Raw genomic sequence first — 15,727 nt, 5'->3', positions numbered from 1 at the left:
GATATATCGTCAGCGTTTGTTCTGCCCCGCTATTCGTCCGCTCGATGCACGCCTTTCGCTCCACCAATCTCATTCCCACTCCCCATCCCCGTGCTGACTTGTGGATCCGCCATGCCCCGCAACTACTTGCATCCCCTCCCCACGCTGCATTGCCATCTGGGCCTCGTGAAACTGCTTTCATCTTCCTCGCTCCCTCTCGTCCCACGCCGTCCTCATCCACTCCTCGCCTCCTCAACCTGAGCCTTTGCTCAACGGACCTACACACGCCCCCACATCCCTCCACCCCCACCCCACCCCCTGGCAACTAGACCGCACTACGCATCTCTCCCTACGCTGCTCCTCTGTCACCAAACCATAGCCGCCATCGCCACCAGAATGGATCCCTTGGATCTCAACTCCTTTGGCGAAGACCTCGATAATGCGTTCACATTTGGTGAGGCAGTTTTTCCTCCGGTGGTCGGTAAGTCACCCATTTCCCTCCTCGGCGCGGCCTTCCCCGGCGTGGCACGTCCTGTCGTGACCCATACTAGAGCCCCACCCCAGCTCGGTTGGTGCTCCCAGCCTAGGGGCCCGACCTGGCTCGATGGTCATTGCATGTGATGGAGCATGGCGACGCCGGTGCATCAGCCACTACTGCAAAAAGGCATAAGAGTGTCGGTTGAAAAATGGCTTCAGTGCGAGTTTTTCATCCAGCACTCTTTACTCGGCTCTGACCACACCGCCGGCGCTCTCCACCACCGCGCTCGACTCATCTCAAACACAAGAACACAATCAAATCGACTCATCTCAAACATAATAACACATCTCAAACACAACACAATCAAATCAACTCATCTCCCATCCATATACACGCGCATGAAAACAACTCCTGCAGCACACACACGGACATGGACAAGATCATTTACATCACACACATGCACGAACACAAAACCCATGCCCACGCCGCCGCTGAGCGGCGGCTGGTGTTGGTATGCAGCGCCGAGCTCGAGCCCCAGCACGCCCATGCCCACGACACCGTCGAGCCGCCAAGCCCAAGCAGCCGAATCCACCTTCACATCCGTGCCACCAAGCCAAGCCCAAGCCTGATGCAGCGCCAATTGCCGATGACCCGGCCTTTTTGTCCTCCTCAGACGCGTGCTCCAGTCGTCCCTGAACTCCGGATAGGCCGGCGCCATGGGGGATCTTGGACGAATCGGATGAGGGAGAGAGGCCGACGGTGGGAGGGGAGGAGGCCGGTGGTGGGAGGGGAGGAAGCTGGTGGGGAGGGGCCAGCGGTGGGAGGAAGTACGAGAGAGAGAGAGAGGAGAGATAGAGAGAGGCCGGTGGGGAATGAGAGAGAGAGAGAGAGAGAGAGAGAGAGAGAGAGAGAGAGAGAGAGAGAGAGAGAGAGAGAGAGAGAGAGAGAGGGGAGAGTTCGAGGACTACCAGACTCGAGCCGATAAAAATATCTGGATGAGCCGGACTTCATCGAGCCAAAATCAAATTGGAACAAAATTTTGGGTCTACATAGACCATCAGTGCCGGTTGTAACTAAAACCGGCACTGATAGTTGGAGCCAGACGTCTGGTCGAGCCAAAATTAGAATGGATCAAAATTTCGGGTTTGGATGAACTATCAGTGCCTGTTGTGACTAGAACTGGCACTGATAGTCCGTATCAGTGACTCAGCGTCGGTTTGTAACACGAACCGTCACTGATACGGACTATCAATGCTAGTTTTTAGCGGCTCCATCACTATTTGAACGCGGGATGCTAAAAATCGGAACTGATACATCTTCAGTGACGGTTCCTGTACAACCAACACTAATGTGCCGTTATTTTTTACCAGTTCTGTAGTAGTGAGCCTACCCGGAGATGTCCCACCTCTACAACTCTTCTTGCATGCTCGGTGCCTCGGCTTCCTTTATGGACCTCCTCGGCGTGGCGGCGCTCCCCGACGTGGTTCTGCAGCGTCACCTCCCTGGCACGGCGGTCCGTCCCGGTGCAGCTGCCTACAGGGCCTCGGCCCTCCCGCGAAGTTCCCAGCACGTCTCCCCCAGGCACGGTGGCCAGCGCACCTCTACACCCAGGCATGGCGGCTAGCATGGCTACCCACCCACGCATGGTGCCCAGCGCGTCTTCCCTCCTAGGCACAGAGTCCAGCACATGTTCATTTGCGGTAAGTTCCTCTGCTCGTTGTGGCTAGATGCTTCCTGAAATGTGCAAAGTAATGGCTATGTGTTCCCTAAATTAATGGTTCAAGTTTAGTCCTGCGATGTGCAAGTTTAGATCTTGTCAATGCTTCAATCTTGCATCTGATCATGGCGATTTGGATCGCTATATGTTGTGATGTGAGATTTTCGAGTTTGGGTCACCATTCTGAATAAATGTTTGCATGTAGCGGTCTGATTAACCGTCGCTCCTAAGCCTGATAACCTGTTTGTGCCAAAGATAATTGTCATGGATCCACTTAGTCAAGAAAACTGTCATGGAGAATGAATGTCTCCTTGACACCGCCGCCAACCGTAGTTTCTCGATCTACCTCCCCCGCACAACGCTCAGCGCAACGGCTTCTTCGGCGCTGCCACGTGCCACCCTTTTGCCGCCTGCCGCCACCAGGGCGGTCCGCATCCACTGGCTCTGACTACTGTGCCATCATCGCCCTCAAGTACCGCCCATGCTCCTATGCCGGTGTCAACCACGTCGGAAGGTGGAGGACCTCCTTGACCCCACGCTATAGTGGACTAACTGGACTCCAGCCGATCATCTTCAACGATCAAGGAGGAGAAGAGAGATGCGTTGCATACTTGTGGCCACAAGAACAAGCAGTAGGTAACTGACGAATTCTTTCCTGATGCTTCAACTGAATTGTTCATTGATTCTTGTAGGTTCCTAGGTGATCTGTTTTTTACATTAAGGCAAACTGGAGATCTGAAATGAATTCTAGCTCTGTTCGGGGTTATATTTTGTAGTTGCAAGTTGAGGTGATTCTAAGATTCTGAAAAGTGTTCCTGTGATTAGTTCGTGGACTGATGCATTGATACGATTTGTTGTATTAGTTTTTCTGCATATATCCTTTTTATAGTGTGCGCCTCCACATAGATCATGTGAACATATGAGTTTAGTTAGGTTGTGATTCTGGACATGCTCTATTCGGTTTCATGCATGAATGTACTTAACATCGTGCGAATCATGCATGCATGTGTCGTGCTGCATCCGGACGGTCACTATTTGCTATAACCCTCTAAACTCAATACTTGCTTAAAGTTACAACATACGTTATGAATTTCACGTGTTTCACACAGTCAATAATATTATCTGATGAAATTTTTTAGCTCTCGTTGCAACGCACGGGTATTTCACATGTTTCACATTATACTGTATTTTGAGTGAACATGTGCCTACGAGATTCTATTCGCTTTACTGATGCTTTGATTGCGTACATGGATAATATTTTTGTTTTTGGTTCAATTTTAAAACTTAAGTCCTTTTGGCTAAAGCTGTTCCACATATTATATTATTTGATATCTCTATCACTGACATCATCAGCAGTATTGCCTCCATGAACCCCTCCATGTATCCTCCATGAAGCACCAACATGAATGCACATCTCTCTCTAGGATTTGGTCGGTTCACCTCTCCAATTGAATAATTTCACCCTCCATCAGATTGGCAATTTTTAAGATATCAAGTGATAATAGAGCCAATGTACTACTTTGTATGCAGAAAAACATTTTGTGTGCCCTTTTTTACTATAGCAGGGGAACATGTGTTCAAATTCCTACACAAAAGGAGGCCCCTCCTATTCTGATTAGCTATTCTAAGAGTGTATAGATCAAGGGGTTAGGTATGTTTTTAACTACTATGTGCTTACGTATGGAATATACATATTTACTGCAGTTCAATATTAGCATCAGGGCTCTAAAGGAACCACTAAGTTAGCAGAGTGGAACATGCTCTGCGTAATATTTCAGCTGCCTTTCGTTGATCCCTGTTTTTTAGTCTATGATTTGAAGGACCACCTCCACCTGTTCTTCCATGACTCCATGGATGAACACAAGATATTCGACTATGATCGGCATCGACAAAGCTCGCGTAGAACCTCACCATGATATGTACTATAGTGTGAAAATATTTAACCCCTATTGCAATGCACAATCACGTAACTAGTTATGATACAATTCGAGCTGAGCTTTCTTGAGACTCTACAGTCAAAAGCCTGCGTAAAAGTCTTTCACCCACAAGACAAAGTCAACTCTACGTACCAAAAGGCACAAGTGGTACAAAGAGAGAGGAGTGATTCCAAGAGTTCACTAGTTGGTAGCTGTGTTTGTCACAATCCCACACAGTGCACCCCACACCTTTAACCCTTACGTGAATTCGCGCGCGCGTGTGTATATATATATATATATATAGGACACCTATTCTATACTCCTAGGAGTATGTACTCCCACATATAATATACCACCTAAACAAACACTTTATACTCTTTTATCATTTTTAGTATACTCTAATACTAATTTTAAGATACTCCAATATGAGTTGTATGAAAAAAAATTCAATGTTAGCCTTTCATTTTTGCTATATACTCTTTTTTACACATAAAAGAAGTATATACGCAAATTAAGATAAAAATCATGGAATTTCATAAAAATTTTCGTGGGATTTGTATTGTAGTATCTTATAATTACTAATGAAGTATATTTAAAGTGATAAAGAAGTATAACACATGTGTAAAAGTGGTATATGAGAGGCGGGAGTACATACACCCAGGAGTACATACTAGTTTTCCTATATATATATATATATATATATATATATATATATATATATATATATATATATATATATATATATATATATATATATATATATATATAGGGCGCTGCTATTCTTAGCGCAGCGCTAAAAATAGCTATTTAACACCCCGGGCCACCTCACCAACTAGCCCCGAACCAACTAGTCCAAACCACCCCACCAACCAGGCTCCCAACCTGCAACCGTAATTTTACGGTTGCGGAAAATAATTTTACGGTTACGAACAATATATTTTTACGGTTACGAACAATGTGTTTTACGGTTGCGAACAACAATTCTACAGTTGCGGATAACATTTTTTTACGATCACGGGTTGATCGGGGCACGGGAAGGACTGGTCACTAAATAACTATTCTTAGTTATTGTAACCGTTATTCTTTGTTATTGCACCTAGGGCACATCAGGTTTAGAACATAAAAGCAGTTGATTCAAGATTACCATACATTCATACCTCAATGTAATCAAATAGAAGGCCACATATATTTTTACGGTTACGAACAATGTGTTTTACGGTTGCAACCATAAAATATTGTTTAGTGATTGTCGATTGCCTCCATTCCACGATAGTAAATTTCACATATTGCAAACCGTAAAAATAGCATTCCTTCAACCGTAAAAAGGAAAATGCTTGGTCTTCGCAACCGTAAATTAGGTTTTAGCAGCTGTATCACACGTTATTTCTCCCCCAGGCCGCTAACTTCTTGATCTCTTCTCATACACCAGACTGATTGGGATTAACGATATTAATTACCCAATTTTACCCCTAATATGCATGCATACACTTTCTTCATGATCATAGCTAGTGATTCACCATTACAGCAACGTTGCAGAAAGAAAAGGCATGATTTTCAACACAAGATTTGGCGCGCGGTGCAGGACAGGATGCCTAGTTCCACATCCACCAGCTGATCTGGCCGTTGTCGTCGTCCACGTGGTGGTGGGCCTGGCTGGCGAAGAGGGCGGCAGCGGCGGCGGGGTCGTCGGCGTAGTAGCTGCAGCCCTCGTCGTTGCAAGCGCCGTCGTCCTCCCCCGACTGGAATTCCCTTGCGCCGTGGTCCAAGGGACTCATCGCGCAGTCGTGGAACTGGTCGTCGCTGCCGAGGAAGTACGACTCCACGCTGCTGTCGACGGCGGCAGCGAGACAGCCACCGGCGCGGAGCAGCGCGTCCGCATCAACCACCGCGCTCCCGCTGCTGCCCGTGCTCAGCCTGTCCTCGGACTTCACCTGCTGCGCCTCTAACGCCGCGTCCGCCGCCGGCTGTTCATCGGCGTCGGCGGCCAGAGAGGCCTTCGCGTCCGCCAGCAACTCTGTGGCGTTAACGGCCGCGCCATCGCCGCCCTCTGCCGCCTCCTTCTCTTGCAGCTTCTCGGTCAACGACACCACCTTAATTAATTACCACAGCACAGATCGTCGACTCATCCATCAGTGACGTTCGAGACCATGGAAGAAAGCACGGTGCTAAGAGCGAGAGGAGTAGGAGGTTACCTGCGAGCGGAGGCACGGCAGTAGTCCCTGCCGTCGGCATCCATCGTCACCCACCGCCGCCGCCGATCTAGATCTAGATCTGAGCATAGGGTATGAGAGAGAGTTGGGTAGGAGAGAGACGTGGAATGGAAACTGGAATGAAATACGAGGAAAGAGGGGGTGGTTTCGTTTTTAAATTCACAGAGGTCGAGATTTTACGGTGCGGGAAGCGTCTCTGTGTTTTTTACGGTTGCGGTTTATGACAACATTAATCGGTAAAAAAATGAATCTATATACGGTTACAATAACTAATGCATTATGGTTGCAATAACAAAGAATAACGGTTGCATGCTAACAAAGAATAACGGTTACAATAAGTAATGCATTACGGTTGCAATAACAAAGAATAACGATTGCAATAACAAAGAATAACGGTTACAATAACTAAGAATAGTTATTTAGCGACCAGTCCTTCCCGTGCCCCGATCAACCCGTGATCGTAAAAAAATGTTGTCCGCAACCGTAGAATTGTTGTTCGCAACCGTAAAACACAGTGTTCGTAACCGTAAAAACACATTGTTCAACCGTAAAATTATTGTCCGCAACCGTAAAATTACTGTTGCGGGCTGGGTGCCTGGTTGGTGGGGTGGTTTGGGCTGGTTGGTGTGGTGGGGCGGTGCGGCCGGGGTGTTAAATAGCTATTTTTAGCGCAGGGAGAAGAATAGACAATATATATATATATATATAGGAAAACTAGTATGTACTCCTGGGTGTATGTACTCCCACCTCTCATATACCACTTTTACACGTGTGTTATACTTCTTTATCACTTTAAATATACTTCATTAGTAATTATAAGATACTACAATACAAATCCCACAAAATTTTTTATGAAATTCCATGATTTTTATCATAATTTGCGTATATACTTCTTTTATGTATAAAAAAGAGTATATAGCAAAAATGAAAGGCTAACATTGAATTTTTTTTTCATACAACTCATATTGGAGTATCTTAGAATTAGTATTAGAGTATACTAAAAATGATAAAAGAGTATAAAGTGTTTGTTTAGGTGGTATATTGCATGTGGGAGTACATACTCCTAGGAGTATAGAATAGGTGTCCTATATATATATATATAATGTTGCGTATGTTTATGTGGCCTATGCACATAATGAGATGGAAAAAATAATGATTTGAAATGATAAATTCACCAAAATCATAAAATGTTACTGTCAGTGACATGAGAACCAGGGGTCTCCGAGTCCCGAGACCAGGACAACAGAATGCCACGTGACGCCTTCCCTCAGGGACTATCTCCCCGAGGTCCGAGAAGACCCAGTTCCGGAAGAGGGCGCTCGGGGCTAGGAACAGTGGTCCTCGAGCATCCGAGTTCCCCGAGAAGGTAGTTCCGGGAGAGGGCGCTCGAGGCTATGAACAATAGTCCCTGAGTACCCGAGTTTCCCAAGGACCCGAGAAAACATAGTTCCGGGAGAGGGCGCTCGGGGCTATGGACAGTAGTCCCCGAGTACCCGAGTTCCCCGAGGACCCGAGAAGACATAGTTCTAGGAGAGGACGCTCGGGGCTATGAACAGTAGTCCCCGAGCACCTAGAGTTCTCCGAGGACTTGAGAGGCCTCTTGTCGGTGAATCCCACAAGGGCTCAGTGGTGAGGTGTCAATTGGTGAGAGGCCCGATGCTGCATTTAAGACGGAGTGTGGCCTATCACTTTCAACCACTCCCCCATGCTTGCTGTCAGTCCCTGCCACCGCCTGGCAGGGAGGCATGGGGATATTTAATGCGACGGGTCCCATCGCGCGTCATCCGGTGTGGCTTGGGGATATCATCGCTGGGCTCGAGGCATATCGCCTGCCGCCCTGCTGTGTCAGGCTTGCTTTGACAGGGCAGGCACGCGGGGTTGCTTGGTGGCTGCCCGGTGGGCCCCCCTTGTTGCACCGGCTAAAAAGTGGTATGATGATGACAGGACCGGTCGGGGACGCATTTTCAACCCCCCGTAACATCAAGCTGCAGCCTATGATGGTTGCTTTCCATTTATAGCTCATAGGGACTCGTGCCCTCCTTTATGGGTATGCCAAGCCTCCCGACAGTATAAGAAGGGGGTGGGCACCTTGGAGAAGAACAAGTGAAGTTCGGGCCCCGGACGACAGACAAGCTAACGAAGTCAGGACACACAAAGCTCAAAGTAAGACCGAAGCTCTAGACTTGGACAAAAATCCTTGTAACGCAAGAGATCGACAGAGAGGTATTCCCAGAGCATTTATAGTATACACACAGGAGTAGGGTATTACGCTCCGTGCGGCCCGAACCTGTCTAAAAATCTCTCGAGCATTTACTCTCGCTAGCATCCAATCATCCGTACCGCCTGCATCTCCCATATACTAGCATTTAATTCAAGTATGAGGTAGATTCATAACCACCCCCCCGGCCGAATCTCAAAGGGGGTCCCTCCGGATCCCCGCTTGAGGAATTCATCCTCAGACAGTTACTCTTTCAATAGAGCCACTACAAGAAATTTGAGTTTCTATGGTGATTAGTATTCATCACGGTATATTAAAATTTTGTTATAAAACTATAATAGTGATAAATATCTTGCATCATGAAGTTTGTTATAGAATCTGCGTCATAGAATATACTTGGTGACGATGTGCAAGAAATCATCACTAAATGATGTACATTTCATGACGATTACTGTATTGTCACACAATATGACATATTCTGTGATGATTATTTGCGTTGTAAAATGCCAACAAAATTTGTCTTTGATTCCTTCATTTTTGTCACTGAAAGAATGGCGCGAGCTACCTTTTTATGACGAAATGTGATGCGTCATAAACATGTTTTTATGTGGGTGCGTATGCATGCGAATGTGTTACCACGAGAGGTGTTTTAAAACTGAGATAGAGCTTATTTAAATGTAACAACTTGTAAGCTTGATTTCTCCTTTGGAGAAATGCACGTGTATGTATGCGCATGTACACGCACATGCGCATGTGGACTATCTATACGTGCATGCGTATGCGTACTTACTATACACGCAGGCGCGCGTGCATCCTCTTTTCATCATGAAAAGGATTTATTTCGTCATAAAAAGCTTTTCTAGGCATGGCATTTTATGATAAAAATTTATGGTCACTAAAGATGTGATATTTTTGTGACCATAAGTTTCATCATAGATAAACTACATAGCATCACTACTAGGCTTACGGGAATTGATTGTTTGTCATGAAATTTGTCATTGAATCATAACATCACACATCACAGCGATTTGCATCATATAGGTAGAAAAGCATCATGGAACACCCAAAACATCACAAGCATCTCATAATATAAGTTCATCACATAAGGTTCCAGTGTCCCACAACATTAATTGTCTCCAGAACAAAAAAAAAAACTAGAAACATAGTTCAAAAGATAGGACACCCAACGTTACAAAACCACTTAGTCATCACAAACTTCAAAAGGTACCCATTTAGATAAGTGCTATTCGTATGTTTGAAGAAGTTGAACCTAAACTGATGCTTGGTGATTGGCTCATGAGGCGTAGAAGGTCATCGGTTCTCTTTTGCTTCTCAAGCAGAATGGACATATGTTCTTCAGTTTTCTTGTTTGACTCCTTTGCTGCTTCAACTTGCTTCTTTAAGCTCTCAATTTCTTCCTGCAGAGAAGGATGTACATATCACACTATCTTTAACATTCACTCCTAAGAAAAATGTTTGATTTTGGATTTATAAGATAGTTTGGATATCTATTTCTAGACCAACTAATAGGCATCCGTCTTCTGTATTTTTAGATATGAAAGATGTATATTTTATGAAACATTTCATAATAACAGTCAACATTGGCTACAAATACAGATATGAAAAAAAATACACAACACACCCCCATATTAGGTAAGCTGATTAGTATGACATTGTATAATTGAAATGTAAAATAATTTTACGCATCATATGCCCACCTATCTAGTTTTAATAACTTATAACACAACACAAGCTTAATCTCTAAAATTATTTGTGTTTAAAATAGAATAGAACATTAACTGATAAACTAAACTACATCAAACATGATAGCGACAAAGTGTTTGTTCAGAACTCTGAAGGTTGGTAAAAACTTTTCACATTGGTCTCTTCTATCTACATGAAAAAATAAGAATCAATTTTTATGATAAGTTCTACAATAACAATAAGGTACAGAGTAAGAAACTGCAATATAATCATGATGGATGGATTAGTCGGATGACATCCTACAGTATAATCTTGCATTGGTATATTCGTGCAGCAAATGATTATTTGCATTGCACTTTAAGAGGTTACGCTTAAAACACAGCTTCGTTCTCTCCAGTTCCAGAGTTGAAGATGGGGGTTATCATAAATAATGGATGAAGCAGAGTAGCAGACCTTTTCTTGTGCACACATGAGTAGGAATCGATCCAATTGTAGCTCCATCTCCTTGTATGCAATCAGCTCCTGCTCCTACACCTGGGCAATAGGAATCCTAGCACCCACTGCACACAGCATTGGAGCATAAACATGTGCGTTCATATACATGGAATCAAAATTCTAATCAAGAAACTGAAAGGTACTATATAGAAATCCCCCAATGGAGCCAATTTTGATACGATGGCACTGCAACACCAAACAAAGATTCCTTCTTTGGGCTGAATTGGATTTATATGTATTGCACACATGGGTGCTCTAGTGCAAGTAAATTTGTAGAGACCCAAATCATCTTCAAACAAAAAAGTTGGGAGAACAGGAAAAGGGAGTGGAAGAAGAAGAGGGTGAAGTGGGAATGCACAGACGGGTAGGAACTTGGGAGGCCACACCTTTTCCCACCGGCAAGCGATTCAGTTCGGCGGACAGAGACCCAAACCAATGCAACAAAGCAACCGGAGGCTGGAGGCAGAGTAGGGCGCTGTGGAGGAGGTGGTGAGCCAGTGACACGACCACATGGGTGGTGGCTGGGAGGTGGGAGCTTAGAGGCAGGGAAACTGGATAGGGTTTTGGGGATGGGTTGTGCTTGTGCGCTTTTGGTTTTTGGATCGAGCCACACCAACGCAGGAGGCAGGAGAAATTTGGATGGCACGGCGCCAAATAAAAAATTTGATCAAAATTGTTTATCCGATTGGGATTTTACTGGGGTCCACATGTGTAGCAAGTTGATGTGAAGAACTACCATGACTTAGTGATGATATAGATATTGGTGTGGCCCTACATTCGAATAAGATGTTGGCATATGTGGTCTCATCTCCAGCGGGAGCTGTGTGAAGTTTGTATATGGTTATGTGATGGGTATGTTAGGTGTAGTTTTTGCTGGGGCACTGGTGTCGTAGCTAGTGCTGCTGGCCTTGTTTGCGGAGGGTTTGGGTCTCGTTGACATCCCTTGTTGTAGCTGGTGCTGCTGGCCTTGTTTGCGGAGGGTTTGGGTCTCGTTGACATCCCTTTGGTAGGTTGTAGTTACGGGCTGCAATGTAGGTGGTCATGGAGGATCAAGTCTCCGGCTGTAAAATAGGGATGTACTGTGCTGGCACATAAATGAAATCCCTCCCCTTCCGCTCAAAAAAGGTATTTTTACTTTGGTCTAATTTGATTGCAAAAGAATTGTATTTCTAGCATGTTTGTGATATCTAGATGATTTGCCTATTTAATTGATATATGTGGGTCTAAATACATTAGAATGATCATGCTGTAAAAATATATATAACAAACTTTTCCTGCACAAGCAGCTAGGCAAAAAGAAAATGTAGGGAAATTGCCTTTTGTAAAATTATTTTTAGATTAAACTATGAAATCAAGTCCAAGTTTAAATTCCCAAACAAAAATCCAATAAAACTACATAAGAAACCAATTAAGCACAAGAACAAGGTTATGCAAAGTTTGTTTTTGTGAAGTTTTATATTCGAGTTCAATTTAAGTGTCTTGATCACCAATTATCTGATGGATGATTGTCTTTCAACCTACAATAACAGGCCTTGGTCTGTCTTTATTTCAGAAATTAAAATAATATCTATTTTGGTAAATCAAAGAAAATCAAATGAACTCTGAAAAATATCAAATAACCATTTTTTGACCAAACCACATTCGTCATGGATTTGTAGTAGGGTTGTCACACAAAATTTTATGATGATAGTGTTCTATAACGTCACAAATCATATCATGTTCTATGATGAATGTAGCATGTCGTCATTAACTGTTCACTATTATGTGACAAATAATTTTCTTTGTCACAGACTTACATGATGATACCATCCACCCCTTTCTAATGACGAAATTCATTAAATCATCATCAAATAATACATATTTTGTGACATTTTCATGTTTTGTCACGAGCACTTTCATCATAGATAAGAGAATTTCTTGTATTGGGCGCACAAAACTTGCAAAGGCACATACATTTTTTTTAGCAACTTAGGGGTTATTTCCACCTCCATTTTTAGGGTGAATATGCTCAACTCTTGCATGATAGTATGGTTGCCCCATATTTCTAGTTACACATAATTTTATCGCCATCCCATTTCTTGTTTGAACACATGAAATTATTTATAAATTCATTTTTTATGTGGGTTTATACTAAGGGTCATAGTGGTTTCTGGTTTGTAGATGCCATTTAAAATGCACTAAACTAAATCAAATTAATGCTATGTATCACGTTTAGATTTGGAATGGAGGCTAGTTTTACACTGTCACAACCAGGGATTAAAATTTCACCAAAATTTTGGTGAAATTTTGCAAACTTTAGTAACTTTAGAAGGGAACAAAATATCTAATTTTAGAATTTTCTTTCACTGATATATGAGACTTATAAAGCATAGGATGAAAAATGACCGAAATTTTAATAAAATTTTACGAATTTTGTTCCTTTCATCGGTGAAAAAAATTATAAAATAAAATTGAAATCCTTGATCACAACAATATGCATGCATGGTTCGCACACTGTGCGGCTGGTGCCGGGTGCGCACACACCATGCAAGGCCATGACACGTGCGGACCCGAGGACACACCATGCGTGCGAAATATCTCAACGCACTACGTGAAAAATGGACAAGAGTGACGAGTCATAACCGTCACGGGTGACGGGTCCCATACTCGTCACCCGAACACGTCACTGATGACATGTAATAAGTGACGGGTAAAGACCCGTCATCAATAAGATCATTGGTGGTAGGTCAAAACTTGATCCGTCACTTATTAAGGTCATCGGTGATATTTATGACTTGTTTGTGACCTGTCACTTATGACTGATATACGGTTTTCGCGCTTTTTAGACGCGAAAGAAAGTCAAAAACAATATATTTCACCCAAGCCAATCCAACTCATGCCTATCACTACTCACCACGTGTCTCTACCTATTTTTCAGGCTGTTTTTAGAATATGTGTTCCGTGAGAATCGAACTCACGACGGCCCTTCGCGTCCGTAGCTGCCTAACAACCTCAACCTCGTGTACGTCCTGAAGGGACTCGGATAAAATATCCTTTTAACTATTTTGCTGAGGGTCATAAGTGATGGGTCACAACTGTGACCCATCACTTATCAATGTTAATTTTACAATAGACATAAAAAATAGTTGACTCGGAGTGCCTTCGGTTAAATGGCCATAACTTTTGCATACGAACTCCGATTTCGATGTTTTTGGACTCTACAAACATCTACATAAAAAGTTACATCCGTTTCTCCTCAACTTTGTCGAGTTCGACGAATTTTTTGAGGCCTAAAACGGCTTGGAAGATTAAGTTCTCGCCTCCGAAAGTTTCTACACCATTTTCGGAACGAGCGTTTGTGTCCATAGCCGTTACCCCTTAAATCAAACTTGAGCATAAATATACAATGGTTCATATTCTAGTACTTCTGAAGTGAGAAAAAAATAAGAGAAAATAAAATAAAATAATTTTTTTTTGCAATGTTTGGATTATTTTCTGTATTTCTGAATAACGTCATTAGTGACGGGTCATAACTTGACCCGTTACTTATAACAGGCATATGAGACCCATCACTGATGAGTTAGTCATTGGACCCGTCACCAATGACTGGCCTACGATGACCTGTGAGTGGCGAGTCGTTATTGATGACGGGTCAAGTTTTCACCGGTCACCAATGACTGGTATTAGTGACGGGTCACAACTACGACCCGTCACTTTTAAAATAAGTGACGGGTCATATGTAGTGTCTTATTTGTCTGTTTTTCACGTAGTGATGGTAAAAAAGATGGTTGACTTATGAAAAATTGTCCATTATTTAATTGTAGATCATAGTGTGTATCCTTTTATTGCAACGGAACAAAACCGCTAGGGTTTCTCCAAAACCAGAGGCAGCATTGAGCGAAAACAACAGATGGCTTTCTTTCCTGATTTCCCAGCCATGCGTCTATAAAAGAAGCCGAAAAAAAAGCACCCACTCACTTGTCAAATTCTAAGCTAACTTCCCATATCCTTGCTTGCTCTTGTTCTTGAGATTGTTGACCATGGGGAAGGTAGAGGGGATTAGAGAAAGAAGTAGATGCCTTCTTCACTACTTCTGTATCGTCTCCCCCTGGTAAGGCTTGATTCACCAACTAGTGATGTTCCATGACTACTTTTGTTGGTAGTTGTTATGCATATAACTCCCTTTTATATTTGTTTTGGTGCCATGACTAACTTGAAACAAGAACATAATTTCTTCGGGCAGGACATGAATTCAGTGATTTTTTTGGCAAGTTCTGAATGGAGTGTGTGTTCTTGCAAACAGATTGGTATTCATAGGACAGCAAAAAAGAAGGTAATTCAGGGAACATCGGATCTGTCCTTTCCTGTCAAAAACAAAAAAAGGAAAACCATAAAATGAAAAATGAAAACATGGGCGAAAATTCATAGAACACTTAACATGTGTGGTATCTGCTATCACACAACCATCTTCCTCACCGCGTTCACATCCGCATGCAGGTGGTCACCGGAAAAGTTGTGGTAGTCATCAACGCCATGGGGTGGCGTTCAGGCACATCGCTGGCAACATGCAGCCTCTCCTGGAGGCAAACCACTCCGCCTTCGCCATCTCCAGCGCCATGCAGCCCACAAGCAACATATCAACTTCGTTCTCCCACGTACTGTTAATTGTTTTACAATTTCCGACACGATGCAAATCAACAAATTAATCAACCTAGATATTGCTTGACAATTCAAAGCAGGGGTAATCGGTATTTTTCAAACACGTGCTTTGGAACTTTTTTTTAAGGAGAATAACATTTTGGGAAATTAAAGAATTCACACACACATATATGTCATATTTTAGGTTATGGAAATTAAGTAACGACAGCCACGTGAGTTAATGTTACTATTCATGTAGAGAATTTCAAATGGGATGTATTTCTCTACAATCATGTAGAGCACTTCATAAGCTTTTTATAGAGTTTAAGATTATCGAAATCGGAGTTCGAAGTGAAAATTTATGCCCAAAATACGAATCGCTACTCGGCTAAA

At 43.2% G+C, this 15,727-nt stretch overlaps 1 protein-coding gene across 1 annotated transcript; it reads right to left on the bottom strand.

Annotated features, from left to right (window-relative positions):
- Positions 1-5,257: 5,257 nt before the first annotated feature.
- Positions 5,258-7,374, bottom strand: LOC133926363 (homeobox-leucine zipper protein HOX16-like). The gene is made up of 2 exons (XM_062372284.1): positions 6,283-7,374; positions 5,258-6,180 (listed from the first exon to the last, which is right to left on the bottom strand). Exons 1-2 carry the CDS (start codon positions 6,367-6,369, stop codon positions 5,683-5,685), a joined length of 585 nt encoding a protein of 194 aa, XP_062228268.1. The 5' UTR covers positions 6,370-7,374; the 3' UTR covers positions 5,258-5,682.
- Positions 7,375-15,727: the final 8,353 nt, after the last annotated feature.

This window comes from Phragmites australis, chromosome 8 (genome assembly GCF_958298935.1).
Source record: "Phragmites australis chromosome 8, lpPhrAust1.1, whole genome shotgun sequence".
In the NCBI taxonomy this organism is placed as follows: Eukaryota; Viridiplantae; Streptophyta; class Magnoliopsida; order Poales; family Poaceae; genus Phragmites; species Phragmites australis.
This window is presented reverse-complemented; position numbering and strand designations above follow the sequence as displayed.